This window comes from the organism of the source record quoted next, unplaced genomic scaffold (assembly GCF_019419815.1).
Source record: "Pyrus x bretschneideri cultivar Hongxiangsu unplaced genomic scaffold, Pyrus_bretschneideri_v1 Contig4, whole genome shotgun sequence".
Classification (NCBI taxonomy): Eukaryota; Viridiplantae; Streptophyta; class Magnoliopsida; order Rosales; family Rosaceae; genus Pyrus; species Pyrus x bretschneideri.
In genome coordinates, this window is record NW_025999723.1 from 6,686,296 (window position 1) to 6,707,631 (window position 21,336).

General features: G+C 39.0%; 5 protein-coding genes and 1 pseudogene across 5 annotated transcripts; 5 read left to right on the forward strand and 1 right to left on the reverse strand.

The window, feature by feature from the left end:
* Positions 1 to 282: 282 nt before the first annotated feature.
* LOC125468769 (ATP synthase small subunit 6, mitochondrial-like) lies at positions 283 to 10,795 on the reverse strand. Its single transcript, XM_048565225.1, has 3 exons — positions 10,751 to 10,795; positions 9,937 to 10,021; positions 283 to 380 (listed from the first exon to the last, which is right to left on the reverse strand). The coding sequence occupies exons 1-3, from the start codon at positions 10,793 to 10,795 to the stop codon at positions 283 to 285; spliced, it is 228 nt and encodes a 75-aa protein (XP_048421182.1).
* On the forward strand, positions 2,285 to 5,718 carry LOC103948400 (probable LRR receptor-like serine/threonine-protein kinase At3g47570). Its single transcript, XM_009359427.3, has 2 exons — positions 2,285 to 5,164; positions 5,282 to 5,718. The coding sequence occupies exons 1-2, from the start codon at positions 2,389 to 2,391 to the stop codon at positions 5,701 to 5,703; spliced, it is 3,198 nt and encodes a 1,065-aa protein (XP_009357702.3). The 5' UTR covers positions 2,285 to 2,388; the 3' UTR covers positions 5,704 to 5,718.
* Positions 10,796 to 11,921: 1,126 nt separating the features above from the next.
* LOC103948399 (histone H4) lies at positions 11,922 to 12,480 on the forward strand. The gene has a single exon (XM_009359426.3). It carries the CDS (start codon positions 11,994 to 11,996, stop codon positions 12,303 to 12,305), a length of 312 nt encoding a protein of 103 aa, XP_009357701.1. The 5' UTR covers positions 11,922 to 11,993; the 3' UTR covers positions 12,306 to 12,480.
* A 1,693-nt stretch (positions 12,481 to 14,173) lies between these two features.
* LOC103948398 (ACT domain-containing protein ACR9) lies at positions 14,174 to 17,265 on the forward strand. Its single transcript, XM_009359425.3, has 6 exons — positions 14,174 to 14,375; positions 14,456 to 14,677; positions 14,800 to 14,905; positions 15,806 to 16,157; positions 16,439 to 16,723; positions 16,804 to 17,265. The coding sequence occupies exons 1-6, from the start codon at positions 14,222 to 14,224 to the stop codon at positions 16,948 to 16,950; spliced, it is 1,266 nt and encodes a 421-aa protein (XP_009357700.2). The 5' UTR covers positions 14,174 to 14,221; the 3' UTR covers positions 16,951 to 17,265.
* Positions 17,266 to 19,079: 1,814 nt separating this feature from the next.
* On the forward strand, positions 19,080 to 19,830 carry LOC103948467 (annotated as a pseudogene).
* Positions 19,831 to 20,324: 494 nt separating this feature from the next.
* On the forward strand, positions 20,325 to 21,179 carry LOC103939123 (enoyl-CoA delta isomerase 1, peroxisomal-like). The gene has a single exon (XM_009349182.3). It carries the CDS (start codon positions 20,373 to 20,375, stop codon positions 21,087 to 21,089), a length of 717 nt encoding a protein of 238 aa, XP_009347457.2. The 5' UTR covers positions 20,325 to 20,372; the 3' UTR covers positions 21,090 to 21,179.
* Positions 21,180 to 21,336: the final 157 nt, after the last annotated feature.

A 21,336-nucleotide genomic window follows, 5' to 3' on the forward strand; every position in this document is an offset into this window, starting at 1 on the left:
AAGATTTCAGTTTTAAGTTTTTTTTTTTTTTTTTTTTTTTTTTTTTCAAAGTGAAAACTAAAAACCAAAACCACAAACTAAAAACTAAATGGTTATCAAACGGTCCCTAAATAATCACACTTCTTCTTTGTTAAATAAAAAAACCACATTTAAATTCTATAATCAGCCAATCAAAATCCACATTACAAGCAACTGAGAAAATCGGTGAAAAAGCAAATTACAAATTAACTAGCAGAGATTGTCAGATTTTGGATCAATCACTGGTTGAGACATTAATTATAATTAACTCAAATTAGGTTTGAAATTTTTCAAGAGAATGGGGATTTGAGATGCGTACTTCTTATGCCTCTGCACGAACGGAGAATTTTTTGCGTCCTCCTCTGCAAAATTTGTACACCCTCCAAATCAAGCCAAACAAAATCTACCTAACTGAGACGTATATTCATATGCAAATACATATGTGTGTGCATCTTTTGATGATCTCTAACCAAATAGCAGGGATTGGATTCTTGGTTATCCTCGCGGCTGTTTTGGTGCCAAGCGAGGGTAAGAGTGTTAGTCAAAAATTGACTTGTATATCCTCCTAGGCTTGGAATTTTTGGTTCTTTTTTTTTTTTTTTTTTTAATACAACGATATATTTTACACTAAAGATAGGAAGGAGTTTGGCTAAGCCACATAGTAGATAACTTAATTTGGTATCAAATTCACCATTTACGAGATTCAAACTAATATCTCTCACTTACAAGTGAAGAGAAATATCACCAAACTGTAATATAGAATGACGGAATTTTGGTTAATATTTCTAACTTCTCTCGAATTGTTTATTAATCCATAATTTAGTGAGAAATTATAGTTAACTATAAATTAATAATTTATTTATTAATTATGGAGAAATCTATACACATGGAGGCTTTAAAAACTAAAGAATTCAACTCCTGATTTTAAAGGAATTAGACTCTTTGTCCGGAGTAGTATTCTTATTAGACAATTTACTAGTCAAATTGGTTTTCATTTCAACGATGGAAAATTAGTAAATAGATTATTTAAGTTAGTATATCACATATTTCGATACCAAATTATTTGATGGACAACTTTAACGAATTTAGACCATAGTTTCACATCAACTCAATTATGATCACGACTCAGTAAACATGGTATAAGATTTTTTTTATACATTACTAGAAATCTGGATCCTCACCAGATCCTCTTTGTGAGGATTTCGAAGATTCATAAATCATATTCGTTCATCGTACATCGTGCGGTCAGAAATTATTTTAAATATTTTTATTTAAAATTATACGAACAATACTTGACAAAAACTGACCGCACAATGTACGATGAACATACATGATTTACGGATCCTTAGTATCTTCACCAAAAGGATCCGGAGAGGATTTTGTTGGACTATATAGGGAGTGTGTCATCGCAATGGGAAGCTGTTTGGTGTCACAAAGGTTGAGAGAGCAACTTGTTGAAGCAATGAGAAGGCTTGGTGGTGGTCTTAGGTCATCTCCAATCGATTCGGCCAAAGGGCTATAGGATTAAAAATAACTTGAAATGACATGAAAACCGTCTCCAACCGAACGCTAGGCCAAATGGCTCATGAGCCCCATCAGGCCAAAACCACCAAATCAGGCCAACCGACTGGCCCAAATGAGTTAGCCAGCCCCCGGCTGACCTAAATTTTGAGCTCCAATGGCTACCTAACGTCAAAGGCTATCTGGCATCATGTTGACGCCAGGTTACCGTTAGATTTAAAATTCCTTTTTTCTTTTTTTGGCGGACAAATTTTTTTTTGAAAATTAATAAAAAATTATAATTTTTTTTTCCTATAAATACCCAAGTCATTCCTACAGCATTTCTCACATAATTTTCACACTTTCAACTGTCTTACTTCATTTTATTTCAATTATTCACATTCTCTTCTCTTGCTTTTTCCAATAATTTTTCCTTCAATTTTTTCAATAATTTTCAAATGGATATGCAATGAAAGATAGGGCTTGGATCCGAAAAGAAGATGAAACTTTTTGCAAGGTTTATAGATGGGCCTTGGAAGATAGTGTGAGAGGGAGTTCTCAAACAAGTGAAGGTGTTTGGACTTATAAGTCCAAAAAGTACTATGAGTTCTACGAATAACATCAACCAGTGTGAACTATAAGAGTTGTTCTTCAAGATGGAAAAAACATCTTCAGCCAAGTTTGAACAAATAGCATCAACCAGTGTGAACTTTTAACTTTCCGAAGAAATTTCTGATGACTTTGAGCAACTGATTTGGACTCCAAAGTCTACTCCTGCAGTTAACTTTAACTTTCTATGTCTTTGCGTCAAGTTACAATGTTTTTCATCGACACCCACATTTGCTGCAAGTTTTAGTTTTGTTTCTGTTCATGCATATCACTTCTGCTTCAAAACTTGATCCTTGTTTTGCGGCCGCAATGGAGTTCCCAGGTATCCTCCTTACTACTTGGTTTATTTTCGTGCAACTCTTTCTTTTTACCTCTGCCTCTTCCTCGCTTCTAGTAGGAAATGAGTTGGATAGGCTGTCCTTGCTTGCCATTAAAGCTGAAATCACAAACGATACACTCGGAATCCTGAGCTCCTGGAATGCATCCCTGCATTTCTGTCAGTGGCCTGGTATTACCTGCGGCCGCAGACACAAGAGAGTCATGGTGCTTGACCTTCAATCAAGCCGGCTGGTAGGGTCGCTATCCCCCCACATTGGAAACTTGAGCTTTTTGAGAGAGTTAAACCTCCCAAACAATAGCTTCAGTGGCACCATCCCTCCAGAAATTCGTCGTTTGCTCCGGTTGCAACTACTACACCTTCAAAACAACTCCTTCAGTGGTCATATTCCATTCAACATATCACGTTGCTCTAACCTCCTTTACCTTGCCTTATCTGGCAACGCTCTTAGTGGCGAACTTTCAACCGAAATTGGCTCATTGGCGAAGCTTCAGGTACTTCGTTTAGATAGGAATAGATTTAGTGGGAAAATCCCATCTTCGTTTGGGAATCTTTCTTCTCTTCGGGTGCTATCTGCAGCACAAAATAATCTGCAGGGAGGTATTCCAAATAGCCTTGGCCAGTTGAAAAGTTTAACATCCATTTCATTGGGGCAAAATTATTTGACAGGTACCATCCCTCCATCCATATACAACCTCTCTTCTATTACAAACATTTCGGTGGTTCAAAACCAACTACATGGAACTCTTCCTCCTGGCTTGGGCCACGCTATATTTCCAAACCTAAATGCCTTTTTCTTCCATTTCAACCAATTCACTGGACCAATACCAACTACAATCTCCAATGCATCCAACCTTGCAATATTTGTAATCTTAGAAAATATGTTTACCGGAAGAATACCTAGCCTGGCAAGGATGTCCAATCTGTTCCGGTTAGAAATAGATGCTAACAATCTTGGAAATAATGAGATAGGTGACTTGGACTTTCTCTCTTCTCTGGTTAATTGCACCAATTTAGAGCATTTGGACATCAGTTCCAATCATTTTGGAGGAGTGCTACCTGAATCTGTCAGCAATCTCTCAATAAAGCTCGAGGCAATGGGAATGTGGAGGAATCAGATACGCGGAAGCATTCCTTCTGAGATTGGAAATTTTGTCAACTTGGGGAGGTTAGACTTTGGGGAAAACCTATTGAGGGGCTCTATACCAAGCTCAATTTCTAAACTAGATAAACTAGTTTATTTGTATTTGGATCACAATGAGCTGTCAGGTACTATCCCACCTTCAATAGGCAATCTATCTTCACTAGAAGTATTAGATCTCATGTCCAATTTCTTACAAGGACGCACACCGCAAGGTCTTGGTAATTGCTGGCGTTTGATATACTTGCATCTTTCTCAAAATAATCTTAGCGGTCCCATTCCACTACAAGTTTTGTCAGCCTTGACACATGTTGTGGATCTGGACCTATCCAGAAACCAACTTACCGGATCCATTCCCTTGGAAGTAGGCAACATGGATTCACTTGACATCTTGGATCTTTCCGCAAACATGTTATCTGGTGAAGTCCCAGGAATTTTAGGGAGATGCATGGGTTTGAGAAGTCTGTATCTTAGTGGAAACTTGTTTCAGGGAACAATTCCTCAATCCTTGAGTTCTCTAAGAGGGATTGAAAATTTGGACCTCTCTCGTAACAACTTGTCTGGCGGAATTCCCAACTATTTGGGGAGTTTCCGTTTCTTGCAGAACTTGAACCTATCACATAATGATCTTGAAGGTGCAGTACCAACGGAAGGAATTTTCACAAATAGAACTGCATTTTATATCAAGGGAAACATACGGCTTTGTGGAGGTATACCTGAGTTACAATTGCCCATATGCAACTCCAGCAACTCCAACAATAAGCAAGATATATTTCTATGGCAAAAAGTACTTATCTCAATTGCTTGTGGGATCGGTATTGGAGTTATCTTACTATTGTGCTTCATCCTTCTTTATCCAGCCAGAAAAGCATTGCGCTTTGTGCTTCTTTATCTATCAAGCAAAGCGAGATCGAAGTTAACTTTAGGATCATCATGGGAGGTTTCACTCTTGAAAGTTTCATATGGAGATCTCCTCAAAGCAACTAATGGGTTCTCTTCTCGGAATTTGATTGGTGCTGGTAGCTTTGGGTCTGTGTACAGGGGAATTCTCAATCAGGAAGAAAGAATTGTTGCAGTGAAAGTACTCAGTGCTCATCGTTCAAGAGAGAGTTTTATGGTTGAATGTGAAACCTTGAAATATATTAGGCACCGAAATCTTGTCAAACTACTGACCGTGTGCGTAAGTATCAATTTTCAAGGGAATGATTTCATAGCTTTGGTTTATGAATTCATGACGAATGGAAATCTAGAAGAGTGGCTACATTTTTCAGCTCATAGACTACCTGGGGCACCGATTGTGCAGGGGCGTTTGAACCTTACTCGGAGGGTAAACATTGCCATCGACATAGCTAATGCTCTGAATTATTTGCACAACCACTCTCACATGCCAATAGTTCATTGCGATTTGAAGCCCAGCAACGTTCTCTTGGAAGGCGACATGACTGCCCGTGTTGCTGATTTTGGTTTAGCAAGGTACCTCCCGGATGCTTCGTGTTCACTTCCTTCACAAAGAAGCACTGCCAATGTCATAAATGGCTCGATAGGCTATATCGCCCCAGGTAAGATGCATTGTTGCTTCAACCTCTTTCTGACATGTACAAGAACATTAATTTTTCATTTATTTCAGTTTTTAACAGTATGATCCATATGTTTCTGTGCGGAAAAAAAATCTATAGAGTATGGCATGGGAAACGAGGTTTCAACATATGGAGACGTGTATAGCTACGGAATCCTACTGTTAGAGATGCTTACTGGAAAAAGGCCTACAGATGAGATGTTCAAAGATGATCTGAACCTGCACAACTTTGTTCGGATAACTTTGCCTGAACTTGTAGAAGAAATATGTGATCCGGTACTTCTTCAAATAAAAGAAAGCAGCACTCATAGTATTGCATCCAACGGTAGGAATCAGGTTCAAGATGATCAAAGGCAAAGAGTTAGGAAGTGCTTGGTTATCATGGCCAGGATAGGAGTTGCTTGTTCTGCAGATTTGCCGAGAGAGAGGATGGATATTGGACATGTTGTAGAAGGATTATGCCTAGCAAGGGATGTACTAACTGGAACCTCGATTCGTAGAAATCATATGATCACGGCCTAAGCAGCACGTAAAACAACTGTGTTTGTTCAAGCACTGAGTTACATTCTCAGAATTCGCAGAAACGAAGACTGTTGTATTGTAAAATAAAACTAGAATAAAAGAGAATAATTTTCAGCTGAAATTGGACTTCTTACCTGCAGTATCTTTGTTCCCTTCAGATTCATTCTTTTAAACATGCATCAGCAGTTTGTCCTTTTCTTTTCTTACCACCAGTTGGAGAGTAGCTTTCAAATCCTAGTTAACAGCAACAGAACATGTCATCTATTTCCTCTCTGTGTCAACTGTCAACGGTAAGAACAGTTTCAAAGAAAGCAGCATTGAGATTTGAAGTTTGAATACAAATAAATAAATAAAAACATAATTTAGTTCTTATTCTTGGAAGTTTAATGCATCATTTATTTTTTCCCATTGGTCATGGTGTTGAAGGGTTAACTAGTTATCATGGTGTTAAGAAGTCCAGTAATCGTCCAGCGACCAGAGCGCCTTGGCCGTGATGGTTAAGAAAGTCTGCTCATCGTCCTACAACTCGTAGTCTGCATAATTTTATCGTCAGAATTCCCGCTTCTGCTTACTGAGTAATGGATCTTCATGGTCCGAGCTTATGTTCCGTTCGGCCTATATACCTTTTCGTGACGACCCTTCTCTTTGTTATGAAACTTTTTCAATATACCACTTCTGGAAATCCATTCAGAAACGACTGATCGATTGGCTTTACTCAAATTTAGAGGATCCATATCCGCTAATCGATACGGATTCTTGAACTCATGTAATGACTCCCTTCATTTCTGTAACTGGTATGGAGTTCTTGCGGGAGGCATCAAAGAGTAGGATCCTTGAACCTGCAAGGCCCTGTTTTGCAAGGAACCATACCACCTCACATTGGAAACCTCTCCTTTCTTAGGTTCATCAACCTTCGAAACAACAGCTTCTCGGGCAAGGTGCCACAGCAAATTGGTCATCTGTTCAGACTGCAGCACCGCAATCTCAGTGATAACATTTTGGAGGGGAAATTCCAGTCAACTTGACATACTGCTCTGCATTGAGCATCATAAGTTTGAGATCAAACCGTCTCATGGGCAATATACCATAGGAGCTTGGCTCGTTGGCGAAGCTTTTGACACTTAATATTGGCACAAACAATCTAACAGGAGGCATCCCTTCTTCCTTGGCGAATCTTTCATCAGTTACACAACTTTCCTTGGCATATAACATTATGGTGGGAAACGTTCCAGAGGAAATAGGCAATGCACTTGAGGGCATTATCCACCTGACATTGGCCTCAACATGCCTAATCTCCAACAAATTGGCATTGGTGGAAACAAATTCTCTAGGACAATCCCAGCTCGATTTTCGCATGCTTCTCAGCTTCAAATACGTTGGGTTAGCAAGACTCATTTCAGCCACCGCGGACTCCCCTCTAAATCAAAGTAGCACAGTTGGAATAACGGGAACCACCGGCTATGCTGCTCCAGGTCACACTTCACAATTTCTCAAATTTCTACCTAGACAGATAAGTTATTGAAGAGGTAGAAAAACAGGGTAAAAGAAAACTAAAAACTAAACACGAAATCGCTATTAGAAGGACCCTTAATTTACAAAAAGTAAAAGTTAGCGTATTACAGACGTAATGTTCCAATTTTGTAACTAGTCCACAGCGAACTTACAGACTTGATTGTTTCATGAGATACAGAGTACGTAATTGGTGATGAACCATCAAGACAAGGGGACATAAACAGCTTCAATCTCCAGAAGCAGATTGTGGATCCTGCTCTCCTCGCCGCTGTTGAAGAGAAAGTGCCTGCAGCAAAAGGAAAGGAAGCAAACCACATCAATGGAGAAACTGAGGCGGCAGAATCACCAAAGCAAACTACGTGAACACAAGTGAAATTAATCAATTTGTGAGGAAGTGCATACCTTTCGCTCCTGGGGATCGGTCTCGCATGCTCGGAAGAATCACCAAAGCATAGCTAGAAAATGCAGGATGTCACCAGGGATCTGCATTCATACACAAAATGCGTTTCCCGGTGTAGAAATTCGTTGTGCAAGACCGAAAATCAGAAGCTAAATGATAGTTGCTGCTATGTAGCTTTACTGTTGAGAAAATGTGATGTGTTAATCATAAGCTTAAGACAATTAAGCTGATGAACGTTGACAATCAGATAAATATCTGTGTTCAAGTTTGTGAAATGAAAGTTAGTTCATCATACAATAGTTTATTCTTACAATTGGTCTCTCTCTTTATCTAATTACGCACAAGAACTCGGTGATACATGATGACAACAATACTAATACAAGCATATATTTGTTACACACAAGAATCTCATCTACGAGTTCAATATAAAATGTCATAATATAATTAGTTGAAATAATTTTTTTTAAATTTTCAATCAATTGTATCATAATACTTAGTCAAGATCGTTGTTTTTAGGCATCACATCACATGCATGGGAACATAATCAGGATCATGACTGAGATTACAACTACCCTCTCATGTAAACTTAATTATCATTAATTAAATTCTAATCTTACACCTAATTACCTAACAGTCCAATACCGTCAAATGCCCCGAATTCCTTGATTTGGTGGATTAGGAGGAAGAGATCTAGAGAGGATCCCTTTCCCATTTTGAAATATGAAAATATTTATGTGGAACTTATCAATTAAATTAATGTCTATGGGGTTCATTTCAAAATATAAATTAGGTCATCTCCAACCGACCCGGACGAAGGATTATAGGACTAAAAATAGCTTAAAATGACACGAAAACCTTTTTAATATAGATAATATCGTTTGTTCAAAAAAAAAACGTCGTTTAATAATCATTTCATTTTAAGTTTTTGTTTTCACTTTTTTGCAAACTAAAAACTGAAATTGTGCTTGTAACTACTTTCAGTTTTCAAAGAAATAAAAACTGAAAACTACTCTATTGAGTTTTCAATAAATTTTGATAAGTCTTTATTTTTTGGTTTTCAATTTTCATCTGAAAAAGTTACCAAACAAGATTTCAGTTTTAAGTTTTTTTTTTTTTTTCTTTTAAAAAGTGAAAACTAAAAACCAAAAAGGAAATTTGGAAGTATAACCATTTTGAGAACCATCTAATGAAATATAGTCTATCTTTTCTAATTCTTATAAAATTAGCCAAAATTGAAGTTAAAAAGACTTAATTACCCATTTGTCGAAACTCTTTCTCCTTCTCCTACCTATGGAGCTCCAGTGTTTGTTTCTTTTAACTCTTCATCTCTATTCCAATTGTTGAAACACTACCACTACACTTCTCTATACTCAGAGGCAATTGAACCAAGTGATTACTACATCAAACGCATAATTGCTGGTTTTTGTGTTGATCTTAAATTTGTTGTTAGGTTTATTGGGTAGCAGTGGAACATTAGAGTACATCACTCTCAAACACCCACTCTTTGGAACCGACCTTCTATGTTGGGTTTCTCGAATGTCTCTCTTATTTTGTTTTTAATGTTTTTTTTTTTTGAAGTTTTAATAAAAAGCTCACAATACTGTTTACTTTAATGAAAAATCACATTTTTACACTAAAAAGTCAATCATGATATTATTCACTTTACCCTTTATTTTGTCTTTATCGTTAAAACTTAAAGTTTTCAAGCCCCTTTTATTAGTTTTTTTTTTTTTTTTTCAAAACAAATCTGATTACATCTAAAGCTTAATTGGTGTTTTTCTAAGAAAAAAAAAATAAACGGGTTATAATTCTATACAGGACCAAATTTCCCAAACTAAAAACTAAATGGTTATCAAATGGTTCCTAAATAAAAAACTAAATGGTTATCAAACAGTCCTAAATAATCACACTTCTTCTTTGTTAAATAAAAAAACCACATTTAAATTCTATAATCAGCCAATCAAAATCCACATTACAAGCAACTGAGAAAATCAGTGAAAAAGCAAATTACAAATTAACTAGCAGGGATTGTCAGATTTTGGATCAATGACTGGTTGAGACATTAATTATAATTAACTCAAATTAGGTTTGAAATTTTTCAAGAGAATGGGGATTTGAGATGCGTACTTCTTATGCCTCTGCACGAACGGAGAATCTTTTGCGTCCTCCTCTGCAAAATTTGTACAGCCTCCAAATCAACCCAAACAAAATCTACCTAACTGAAACGTATATTCATATGCAAATACATATGTGTGTGTGTGTGTATCTACAGATGCGTAAATATTCAGAGATATAGATAGAGAAAGGAAGGGATGGAGTACCGGTAAGATCGAGAGAGAACTTGGTGATGAGCGTGCCGGTGATGGCGAAACCGACCAGGAACGGCCAGTTCTGATTCCATTCACGCTTGAACAAGGGCGGAGCCATGATTTTTTTCTTGGATGGGCTAGCTGAAAATAATACTATAAAATTATATGTTTATTTTTTTGCTTATATAAAATTATCAATATAAAAAAACAACAATATAATATAAACTATTCTCAAAATCATAATCTTAACCGATAAATTCAAGGACTATATGAATAATTAACCTACTAATTAAATCAAGAATAAGTAAATAAAGAGATTAAGAATGTACCAAAGGTGACATTCATTGGAAAATTGCAATGGAAAGTTAAGAATTTTGGAGATAGGGATTTAATTGTGGATTTAAAGAACTTATGTTTCTTTTCTTGAGTAAGAAGCATAAAGGCTAAATTACATAGGGTAGATGATCTTTTTTCTTTAAAGAATAGGATAAAAGGGGATTGGATATAGAATTAATTTATAATTTTTAGCATAAAACGTATTATTTACTACTTCTCCTCTACTAAATATACATTAAAAAACAATCTATATTGAAATTGAGTAGGCTATAAGCATGACTTTACGAAAGAATAGATTTATTCACAAACTCATTTTTACTTCCAACATAGCCTTATTAATATTTTGTCAGTGATCATTTTCAATTCATTTGATCCGAATAACCGACAATCGAGAGAAATATGTAAGAAGTAAAAATGAATGCATGAATATCATTATCCTTACAGAAAATCTCTCTGGACTACAGACCACCTTAGCCTTGTGGATGGCTACGCCATTGCGCTTGAAGAACACCGGCCATGGATCGAACTTTCGCATCTTTTGGTTATCCAACCTCGCGGCTGTTTTGGTGCGAAGAGGGTAAGGGTGTTATTCATTAATATGACTTGTATATCCTCCTAGGCATGGGATTTTTTTTTTAATTTTAATACAATGATATGAATGAGTTCGGTTAAGCCACATAATAGATAATTTAATTAGAGTAATGCTAGGGAGCTAAATTTATAGACTAAATTTTGTAAACTAAATGATATGAAAGTTGATGATTTAATTATTACTTAAATGTTAATAAGCCTGCTTATTTTCTATTGGTGACACATCATTTAGTTTGTAAATTTAGTGGTTTGGTACTTAGGTGCTTTTATAAAAAGTGAGTATAAAAAAACTGAGCTCAAAAAAATGTTTGGTAAACACTTAAAAACAACTTATTTTCACAGTTTTGGGTGAAAAAAGCTGAAAACGTGAAACAGCAAAAATGAGCTTATTTTCACAGCACAACAAAAACAGTTTTTTTTTAAAGCACATAAATATCAAACCAGCCCTAAGAACAACAGTAACCAAACCAATCTCCCTAGCATTACACCACAAATTAATAGTATTGCAGTTATTACATTTCGTGTATTATAGAAGAGTACACTTAACTGTGGTTTTTCTCCTTCAAAGCATATGTAGACAGTATAAAACATCAATGTTTAGGACTACATTTAACCACGGTTTTCCTTATTCCAAAAATATTTTTTGCTATCTTTTTCAGAACGAGTCTGAGTCGAAGCATTTAATTCCGAAGCACTTCTTGTTATACTATTTCGAAACCCTTGATTAATTCCTAATAAATAAACATATAATTAGTAACTTACATAGTCACACTAGCATTGCATCTTAATCATTTCAAACGAATTTAGAAGGTTTCTATAATACACGAAATTTTTAGGCCCACCGCCACAATATTTGGCAAGCAATTTAAAGTAGCGGGAAAGTCCTTTTAAATTTTCCAAATACCACGATTCAAATCCCGCCACAAAACAAAACCACGATCCGCGTCACTCATAACCCAATCAACTCCCACCGTCGATCTTCAGTTCATCAACGTCTCAAAATCACCCAAACCCAAAGCCCCGGATCGACCTCCTCACCCGCCCCCCGCTATAAATACACTTTCCCCATTAATCGCAACCCACCACAATCTTTCCACTCTCACCAAAATCTATCTTCCGAAACGACACCTTAAGACACGACAATGACAGGCCGCGGAAAGGGAGGCAAGGGGCTGGGCAAGGGCGGAGCGAAACGGCACCGTAAGGTCCTCCGCGACAACATTCAGGGAATCACCAAGCCGGCAATTCGGAGACTGGCCAGAAGAGGCGGCGTGAAGAGAATCAGTGGCCTCATCTACGAGGAGACCAGAGGCGTTCTTAAGATCTTCTTGGAGAATGTGATCCGCGACGCCGTGACCTACACCGAGCACGCGCGGCGGAAGACGGTGACCGCAATGGACGTCGTCTACGCTCTCAAGAGGCAGGGTAGGACCCTGTACGGATTCGGGGGGTAATTTTGTAAATTGGGATATCGGGTTTCGAACGGGTCCGAATCTCAGATTCGGGTTGTAATTTGTCGCTAAAGTTTGGAAATTGAAAGTATCCTTTGTTTGTTTGGACTTTGCAAGTAGCACTCCGTGGTTGGTGGCTTGTAGTTTTCAATCGCGATCTGAATCATTTCTGTTTTTTAACATGTGCTTCTATGAGAAAGTGCTGTTTGTCGGTACAGATTAGACATGTGAACTTTTTATTTTCTTCTCTCAACTTTGTGCCCTCTAATCTTTTAAATTGTGTTAATTGCCTATTTTAAATTTTTTTTTTGGGTTAAATGATAGGTTTTATTAAATTAATCATTGATGAGATTTAAATTCATGTTATCACGTAAGGTTTAATATCTTTTTATTATTGTGATAAATGGTTGCTTGCAAATTGTTTTAATGGCTTATTATTACCAAAAAAGTCATCTTTTACATTGGTTATTTTCATTCATTGCTTATCTAGTCTACTTAAGAGGTAAGTACAAATAAAATTCAAGAAGCAAAAGAAATTCAAAGAAGATTAGGAATTTTGATTCTAGTAATTAAAATATATGGAGAGAAAATAGAAATAATTTTTAAGTTAAGGGTCATTGGGAAATTGTTCTTTATTCTTCTTGTTGATGAAAAATATTGCTAGTAGAATAAACACTAGGATATATAGTAGTTCACCTAAAAGGTAGGGTTACATTCATTGTAGTCTCTTGAATGCATTGAGTATAATTTTATAAGGTCATAAATAGTGCTTAGCGTAACAAAATATGTTCTCTCCTAATTCCTCCCACCCCTTGAAGGAACTCATCCTCCTTGTGTAGGCTCTTCTTTAAGCCTTTAGTCTTTGGACTCAAACCTATTATTTCATTTGCATTTGATGCACTGAATGCATAGATTTGACTTGCTATTCATTCTTCGCCTTTTGGCTAATCATGGCAATGAGGTGACATTCGTGCAAGTTTACTTGCATGCTTTCTTAGGACAATGCGGTCGAGCACCTTAATTGGCTCTAGGGTTGGTTCAAATTCGTACCCGGCTACCCTTTCTGTCAGCCTTTATGTTCTTTTGTAGGCTTTTGTTCACACAGCTAATCCCCACATGATGTGGAGTTGATGTATGAGTAGGTTTGCCTCTTTGTTCTTAGGACGTGTAATAAAATTATCAGTGCACCGACTTGCTCTTTAGCAGTCGGAAAGTACTTTACGGGGAAGTGCTCAGCCTTGTTGTTGATAACACATCTGGAGGCCATGTGCTCCCAAAACACTCATGAGCATTCTTCCAAATCCGTTATGCCGAGACCTTTTGGGCTGTGTTCCTTTGGTTGGTATTCCTTTGAATCGGTGTTCTTTTGAGTTCATATTTCTTAAATCAATGTTCCTTAAAAAGGACTATGCATTAATGCTTCATAGGCGTTGACATAGAAGCTCATGGGACTTTTTTAAGACTCGTCAAATATATAAATGGCCTTGAAAAGGTAATGCATTATCGTCGCATGCCACTACTTGATGGATGTGGATCCAAGCGGACTTAAATGCCAAATTGCAGTTTGAAGTTCACGTCCTTAGTTGCAATTTCCTTTTAATTTCGGAGCTAAGTGGACAAAATTGAAAAATCAGTTGCCATTTATGCAAATTTATCATCCCAAAAAGGGTAAAAACCATAAATGTTGTTACGTGGGCCCCGGCTGCTCTGTGACCGCTAAATACTTGTGACATGGCGCAATCATTAGGTAAGTCCAAACAACTAATCCGACAACAGCCGCCCCCATCTTTGTCGAGAGTTCAATGTTTAACCCCTGTGTAATCCCACCAAAGTCGGCCGGGCCGCCACAACCTCTCCTATGCCATCTCCCAAAGGCCAACCATTCCCAGGGGTAGATTCATAAAAACACGGAATCAGCCATGGGCATTCCCTGCGACGACGTCGTCGTGATCCAGCCGGGGAAGACTCCCGACGAGCCCTCCGTCCTCACCCTCAACTGCCCCGACAAGGCCGGCCTCGGCTGCGACCTCTGCAGAATCATCCTCCAGTTCGGCCTTTCCATTACGAAAGCAGGTGATTTCAAATCTCCAGTTTCAGATTCTGGCACCTGGGTTTTTGAGATTCTGAGAATTTTTGGGTGTTTTTTGTTGCAGATTTCTCGACGGATGGAAGGTGGTGCTATATAGTGTTGTGGGTCGTCCCCCACCACCAATCCCTGAGGGTCGATTGGGAGAGCTTGAAGGATCGGCTCTCCTCTGCGTGCCCGTCGTCGTGCTTCTTCTCGTTTTACGTCAATCAAATCTCCAACGTCCCCACGCCCTCTCCGGTCTATCTGTTGAAGTTTTGGTGCCACAACCAGAGAGGCTCACTCCACGGTTAAAATCTCAGCTTTTTCGTTAATTTTTATTGGGTTTTCGCTTTTATTTTCGGTTATTGTTTGTTTTGTTTGTGTGGTTGAATAATGAATAAGTTATTGTTGCTTTTTGTGTAAATGTAGATGTTACCAAAGTGCTATGTGAGCTTGAAATTTTGATTCAGAGAGTGAAAGTGATGCCGACCCCGGATGGCAGGGTTTTGGATCTCTTCTTCATCACAGATTGCTTGTGAGTTTTTCGCATGCCTTTTGAAAATTGCGTATCGGTGTTGTAGTTATTAATTTTAGATATAATAATTGTGAAATATCCACTTTTAGTGCTATCAAAGTATGCATGAGATTTAGGCGTCAGCGATCGCTGTTGAATGGTTGTCTGGATTGCTAATTATTCTCAGAGACATCGGAAAAAGCTGCCAATTTCTTCCTGTTGGTTTATGACCCTTTTGAGTTTTTCCCTTAGTGTAAAAGGGATCTAGATGAATTCGTTTGGCAATGTGTTGGACGAAGTGTCTGATCCTGTTGTATTGTTGATCAAATAACGTTAAGTTTGAATTTGATGGCTTATGTGGCAATTTGGATATTACATAACTCCATACTCCACCTGATTGTCAAAATTTATTATTGTATACCTTTTACTTTTGCTTTTTTATCTTCTTTATTACATAGTTTGATATTAAAGTAACCCACGCTAGCAAGGGAAAGTGCACTAATGCCCCAGTAAACAATCCAAAACAATGAAATGTTGTCCCTTTTCTTTTTGGCGTCAAATTTGCCGGCGCAATCTTCCTCTCTTAATCCACATCAGCTTTTGCTGATCGGTGGGAGTAGTTTTCTGCCAAAGGTTGCCGCTTTTCGTCCACTATGGCATCTGACGTCTCGGTTGGAGATGCTCTTAACTGGGAGAACTGCACGTGTATTTTGGGTTCGCTGTTGGCATTTCTTCCGTTTGTACTTTGGATTTTGGATATCATTCTTACCAAACTTGGGGAGATTCATTTGAGTTTAATATGTTCCCCGGCATTCACATCATAAGACCACTTTCAGAAAGTACTTAATGTGAAGTAGTAATTGCTCTTAAGTGTTGGTTATACAGTGTCAACCACCCTTATTTGGTACCATATACTTTTAGGGAGTTATTACACACAAAACAGAGGAGAGACGACATATGTGAGCATCTGATGGCTGCTTTAGGAGAGTATTGCATCACCTGTGAGCTTAAGTTGCCTGGGCCTGAGTATGAAAGCCTGCAGGGGAATTCTTCTCTTCCACCAGCCCTTGCTGACGAATTGTTTAGCTATCAGCTGAAGGAGGAGGAGGCTTATCCAAAAGCTCTCACCCGAAATATGAGAACGGTGAAAAAGACCAGTATTACAGTGGATAATTCATTGAGCCCTGTTCATACGGTGCTGCAAATACAGTGTGTTGACCGGAAGGGCCTCTTTTATGACATTATGAGGACTTCCAAGGACTGCAATATTCAGGTACTTTTTCAAGATGTCTTTAAATTCTGTTGTCTGAAAATTTGGGCTGCCTCAATATACCAGGACAGATTTCAGTCAGACAGGCACTTTCATATATATATTTCCGGAGTACCATGTTTGGTACCTGCACCTGTAGGTATTTAATAAAAAGAATCTTCGGTTTTCCTTTTTAGTGTTCATAACTCCCATTGGATATGACTTTTGTGTTTCACTACTTAGAATACTGATTTATATTGCAATTAGCAGTTTAATGATGCAAGTCTCTGTTGTTTCTCATTTAGATTGCCTATGGTAGATTCTCGTCACCTGTGAAAGGCTTCCGAAATTTGGACCTATTTATTCAGCAGACAAATGGAAAAAAGATTGTTGATCCTGAAGTTCAGGTTGCATTGTGTGCTCGTTTAAAGGAGGAGATGGTTCACCCACTGCGAGTGATCGTTGCCAACAGGGGCCCGGAAACTGAACTCTTAGTTGCTAATCCAGTTGAGTTATCTGGAAAGGGGAGGCCCCTTGTATTCTATGATGTTACTCTAGCACTGAAGCAATTGGGAGCATCTATTTTTGCGGTAAGAATTTGATGTGAGTTTCCTATCTTTTTGTGGCATGCCCCTTCGCTTTCTCTCATTATTTCATTGTTGGCATGCAGGCTGAAATTGTAAGGCATTCAACTTCAGTTTGCCAGTGGGAAATCTACCGATTTCTTTTGGATGATAGTCGTGAATTTCCATTGGCAAGCAAACAAAATAGAAGTAATATTGTAGAGAGAGTTAGAAGAACCCTCATGGGCTGGTGAGCTGTTACATTCACTCCCCTTTCGAGGATCGCACTCTTTCCATCTTGTAAGTGCGCTGTACAGCAGTTCCGTCCAAATAGTTATAGTTATCTGCACTCGAGGAGTGTAGAATCACTACTGACTATTTTAGGAGGAAGTTCGCGGTCATGTACTCAGGCGCACTACTGTGAGACTGCCGAACTATGTTTTAGCTTTTGCCACAAGGGTTGCCGTCCTTACTGAGTAACTTGTGTTTTCTTAAAATTTCGAACATGTATGTTCTCTGTACGTTGTATTTTCATCTTGAAGTGCTTATAATGTACTCTGCTTTTCGTAGTAACACAGTATGTGTTCATCTGAAATAATTATTGTCGTAACCTGGTGTATATATAATATAAATATGTTCATCTGAAAGTGTTATTTCGGCTGCATGGTGGTTACGTTCAGCAGCATATCTGCGAAGTTTTTAGATTTTGAGATTTGCGTCTCTTCATTCCACATATCTTGAAATTTAGATTCATTCAACGGTGATAAATAAGGTGGTAACGTTACCATCACTTGAATGTGGTGAGAAAGAAAAAAACTTCGAATGTGAAATGTCTGCCATGTTATCCTTTAACTCGTTGGCCATTGCTTATTAAAAAATCAGAAGAGATAAGCTTATTGGCTTTTTGGCGAAGTGGCAATTTGCAAACACAAAGCCAAACGCAGCCTTAGTTCGGCCAAATATACGCCTGGGCGGTAAACTGCGTCGTTGTACAAATTATGATCATCCTCGTCGTGAGATGAAGCAATAAATAAGCTCTGCTCTCTCTGCTTTCAAATCCCCAAATTCTACAATCTAGGGTTTCCTCTTCGTCTTCTTCTTCTTTTGCATCTCAACGTTTACCTCACACGAACTAGGTGATCACTCTTTCCCTTACGCATATAAACATCCATGTCTATTGTATATCTTTGCTGTTGAGTTTTGAGGAAATCGCTATGGCATTGAATTTTCAGGAATTAAGTCGATCGCTGGTTCTTCTGGCAGGCAGGTTGCAGCTCTCGGTTGCTGGTTCTTGTATCGGTTCTTTTCTCTCATAAAGATATTTCGTTGAAGGTTTTGCGTGGTGGTCTCCAACATGAGTCTTGAGTACAAGTCAAAGCCCAGAACGAGCCAAGAGATACCAGAGAGAGCGCATCTTACCGTGATGCTCCATATCCTAGGAAACGTCGCAGTTATAGGTACCTCATCGAACGTTCTAACCTTTGTTTCCAGCATGCTCAATTTGCTTTTGTCTTTTCTCGCTCTTATGGTACTCGTAAAGCAACTTGAGATGAATTTCTGCAGCCATCCCTTGTGTTGGTATGAGCTTGGGTAAAGTTTTTTTGTTTTTTCTATGATCTGTTATTTTTTTTTTTCTGGAAGTACACCGGATGTTCATGATTTTAGTATGTAGAGTGTTTGACGTGTTAAATTATAAAAGTATCCATACAGTTACTGAGGCAGATGACTTGCTAGACAAGAAATCGAAATGGAGATATAGGGCTGCCATCACAACATGTTAGAGTTAGCAAATTTACGAGGCAGGATGCGATTGAATTTGAAAAAATAAGTACTGAATATTACTAAGGTGTTAGGTACTTCCAAGCTTCGTCTCATTTTGCGCTTGGTGTTGTTTATAATGATGTGATAACCTACTACATAAATGATCGTTTTACCTGGATTTTCATCAACTCTCCTCAGGATCTATCCAGTGTTTACTGTGTGACATTTGAATACTCAAAGAAATTTTGTTTAAACTGTTCAAGTTGACTTTAATTTTCACTGGCTGAGTCGTCCTTTCTGATAATAATTCGATAGCTAATCATGTATATCGCTACCAAACTTCGTGGTATTTGGACTCCATATGTTTATCAAAGATTCAAAACTGATATAGTCTTTTGCTGCTTCACCTTCAATTTCATGTCAAAATGATTATTCAGTTATTTTTTGGGGCAAGATAATCTCTGCAATAAATGTAAACGGCCAGGGCATTTTGCAAGATATTGCCCGAATATGACTATCTGCAACAACTGCGGACTTTCCGTTTAAGGTTTAGAGCTATAGAAAACAGGTTGAATGGAGGACCGCAAATCCTGATTTTCTCCGGTGAAAGTGTTTTTAATATTCAAATGCTATATGTTTTATCAGCCACATTGCTGCTGAATACAACTCAACAACTACGTGTTGGAACTGCAAGGAGCCTGGACATCTTGCAAACCAATGTTCCAGTGGTCCAGTCTGCCATATGTGCGGTAATAAAGGTCATCCCGCGATGCAAGGCTCTGCAACGATTGCTACAGGCCGGGTCATATTGCAGTCGATTGCACAAATGAGAAAGCCTGCAACAACTGTCGGAAACCCAGTCACCTTGCTCGTGACTGCCCCAAAGAACCTGTTCGCCACACTAGCAACATATCAGGCCACGTAGCCTGCCATTGCGCTAAGTCAAGCCTAACACCGGACATCAGAGGCCCTTTCCGTGACATCATGTGCCGTACTTGTGGGATGCTAGGCCATATCTGCCGAGAGTGCGTATCGATTGTCATCTGCAACAATTGTGGTGGAACCGTGGAAGGGGTCCAAGCCTATGAGTGCCCTTAAGCCCTGATGATATACGGTCGCGGCCTACGTAGGTATTGAGTATTTGACCACCTAATGAGTAATGAGTAGGAAGTTTCACGTGTAGGATTTGCTTCTCAAGTTACACTGCAGTAATTATGGATTTACTTATCCTAACTTTCAGCCACGTGTCTCGTTTCTACTCTGATTTGGGTTGATTTAAGACTTGTATTAATTTACTCTGTTTTGTAGTTGATGCAGGAATCTCTTCCTTCAAAATCATGTATAAAATGCACGACCTTTAAATGGATTTGATGTCTTTCCTTTGGACTCTAAATTGGGTGTGAGTAGGGGATATACTGGGCTTTCAATGAGTCCTTCATCGTGGTGATATTTCAAACTGAATCACTCACTATTATATCTTTAGTTTTTATATGAAAATGCAAAGTTAGCTTGAGATACTGTCATAATGACACACCTGTCGTGCGAAAATGAAACTTTATAAGAACTTAAAAATCGTTGGTTGTGTGAAAACGTGTACATCCTTTGAAACGTTGCCGTAAAAAGCTTTTTATTGCCTGAAAGCACGTAAGCTGTCCAAATAATACCATGGTTGTCTGAAAACGTGCATAACCTTCCAAATGATTTACTTAAGAGTTTTCGATAGTGAAAAAACGTAGATAGCCTTCTAAACGTGGCCACAACAAGCGTTTGATTGTCATAGTCGTTCCAGAAAAATGCCGGCTTCAATCGACCATTCTAAGCTCAAGCCCGCAGCTTTATATTTCTTCGACCTTGGCCAAATCCGAAACTTCAAACCCTACGAGAGAGTGAGAGGAGATTTTCTAGAGAAAGAGAGATGTGCACGTTAGAGAGGAAAGGCAACATCTTCATCCTAACGCTAACAGGCCCGGGCGAGCACAGGCTCAACCCCACTCTCATCGACTCAATCCGATCCGCTCTCAACCAAATCCGAGCCGCCGTCACCACCACCGCCACGTCATCATCGCCCTCGGCCCTAATCACCACCGCACATGGCAAATTCTTCTCCAACGGCTACGATCTCTCCTGGGCCCAGTCCTCTCAATCCCGCTTGGAGCTCATGGACTCCAAGCTCCAGTCCCTCGTTGCCGACCTCATCTCCCTCCCGATGCCCACGATCGCCGCCGTCTCCGGCCACGCCTCCGCCGCCGGCTTCACCCTCGCTCTCAGCCACGACTACCTCCTCATGAGGCGGGACCGCGGCTTCATCTGCATGAGCGAGCTCGACATCGAGCTCCTTCTGCCGCGTTGGTTCTTGGCACTTATCGAGAGCAAGGTCGGCTCGCCGGCGGCTCGGCGCGACTTGTTGCTCAGAGCCGATAGGGTGAAAGCCGACGTGGCTGTGGCGAAGGGGATTATCGACTCGGCGCACGATAGCGCCGAGGAAACCGTTGAGGCCGCGGTTATACTTGGGGAGGAGTTGGTCGCGCGGAAATGGAACGGACACGTGTACGCTCAGATTCGCAAGGACTTGTTGTCTGATGTTGTCGATGAGATCCGCGCGAATAATGCTGGCAGTAGATCCCGGCTGTAGGTTTATGGGTCGGACAGGCATGTGGGCTTTTTGGCCCAATGGTTATTTTAGGTTGGATTCAATAAATCTTGGCCCAACGTGCTGTTGCTACTTCTTCTCGTCATACTATGGGCTGGTTTGGTATTGCTGTGCTTTGAAAAAAATCTGATTCTGCTGTGTTATGAGAATAAGAAGATGTGAAATAAAGCAGTAGAGTGTTTAGTAAACTTTTTTGTAAAAGTACTTTTGGGAAAGAAAAAAAAAGCAG

Excerpts from the sequence above, each read along its gene's own strand:
- LOC103948399 (XM_009359426.3), top strand. The coding sequence starts at position 11,994 with ATGACAGGCCGCGGAAAGGGAGGCAAGGGGCTGGGCAAGGGCGGAGCG.
- LOC103939123 (XM_009349182.3), top strand. The coding sequence starts at position 20,373 with ATGTGCACGTTAGAGAGGAAAGGCAACATCTTCATCCTAACGCTAACA.
- LOC125468769 (XM_048565225.1), bottom strand. The coding sequence starts at position 10,795 with ATGCGAAAGTTCGATCCATGGCCGGTGTTCTTCAAGCGCAATGGC. Across the intron at positions 10,022-10,750 it reads TGTTCTTCAAGCGCAATGGC|CGTGAATGGAATCAGAACTG; the intron begins GTAGCCATCCAC and ends CCCTTGTTCAAG. Across the intron at positions 381-9,936 it reads GTTCTCTCTCGATCTTACCG|AGGAGGACGCAAAAAATTCT; the intron begins GTACTCCATCCC and ends CAAATTTTGCAG.
- LOC103948400 (XM_009359427.3), top strand. The coding sequence starts at position 2,389 with ATGCATATCACTTCTGCTTCAAAACTTGATCCTTGTTTTGCGGCCGCA. Across the intron at positions 5,165-5,281 it reads GATAGGCTATATCGCCCCAG|AGTATGGCATGGGAAACGAG; the intron begins GTAAGATGCATT and ends AAAAATCTATAG.
- LOC103948398 (XM_009359425.3), top strand. The coding sequence starts at position 14,222 with ATGGGCATTCCCTGCGACGACGTCGTCGTGATCCAGCCGGGGAAGACT. Across the intron at positions 14,906-15,805 it reads TTCTTCATCACAGATTGCTT|GGAGTTATTACACACAAAAC; the intron begins GTGAGTTTTTCG and ends ATATACTTTTAG. Across the intron at positions 16,158-16,438 it reads CCAAGGACTGCAATATTCAG|ATTGCCTATGGTAGATTCTC; the intron begins GTACTTTTTCAA and ends TTTCTCATTTAG.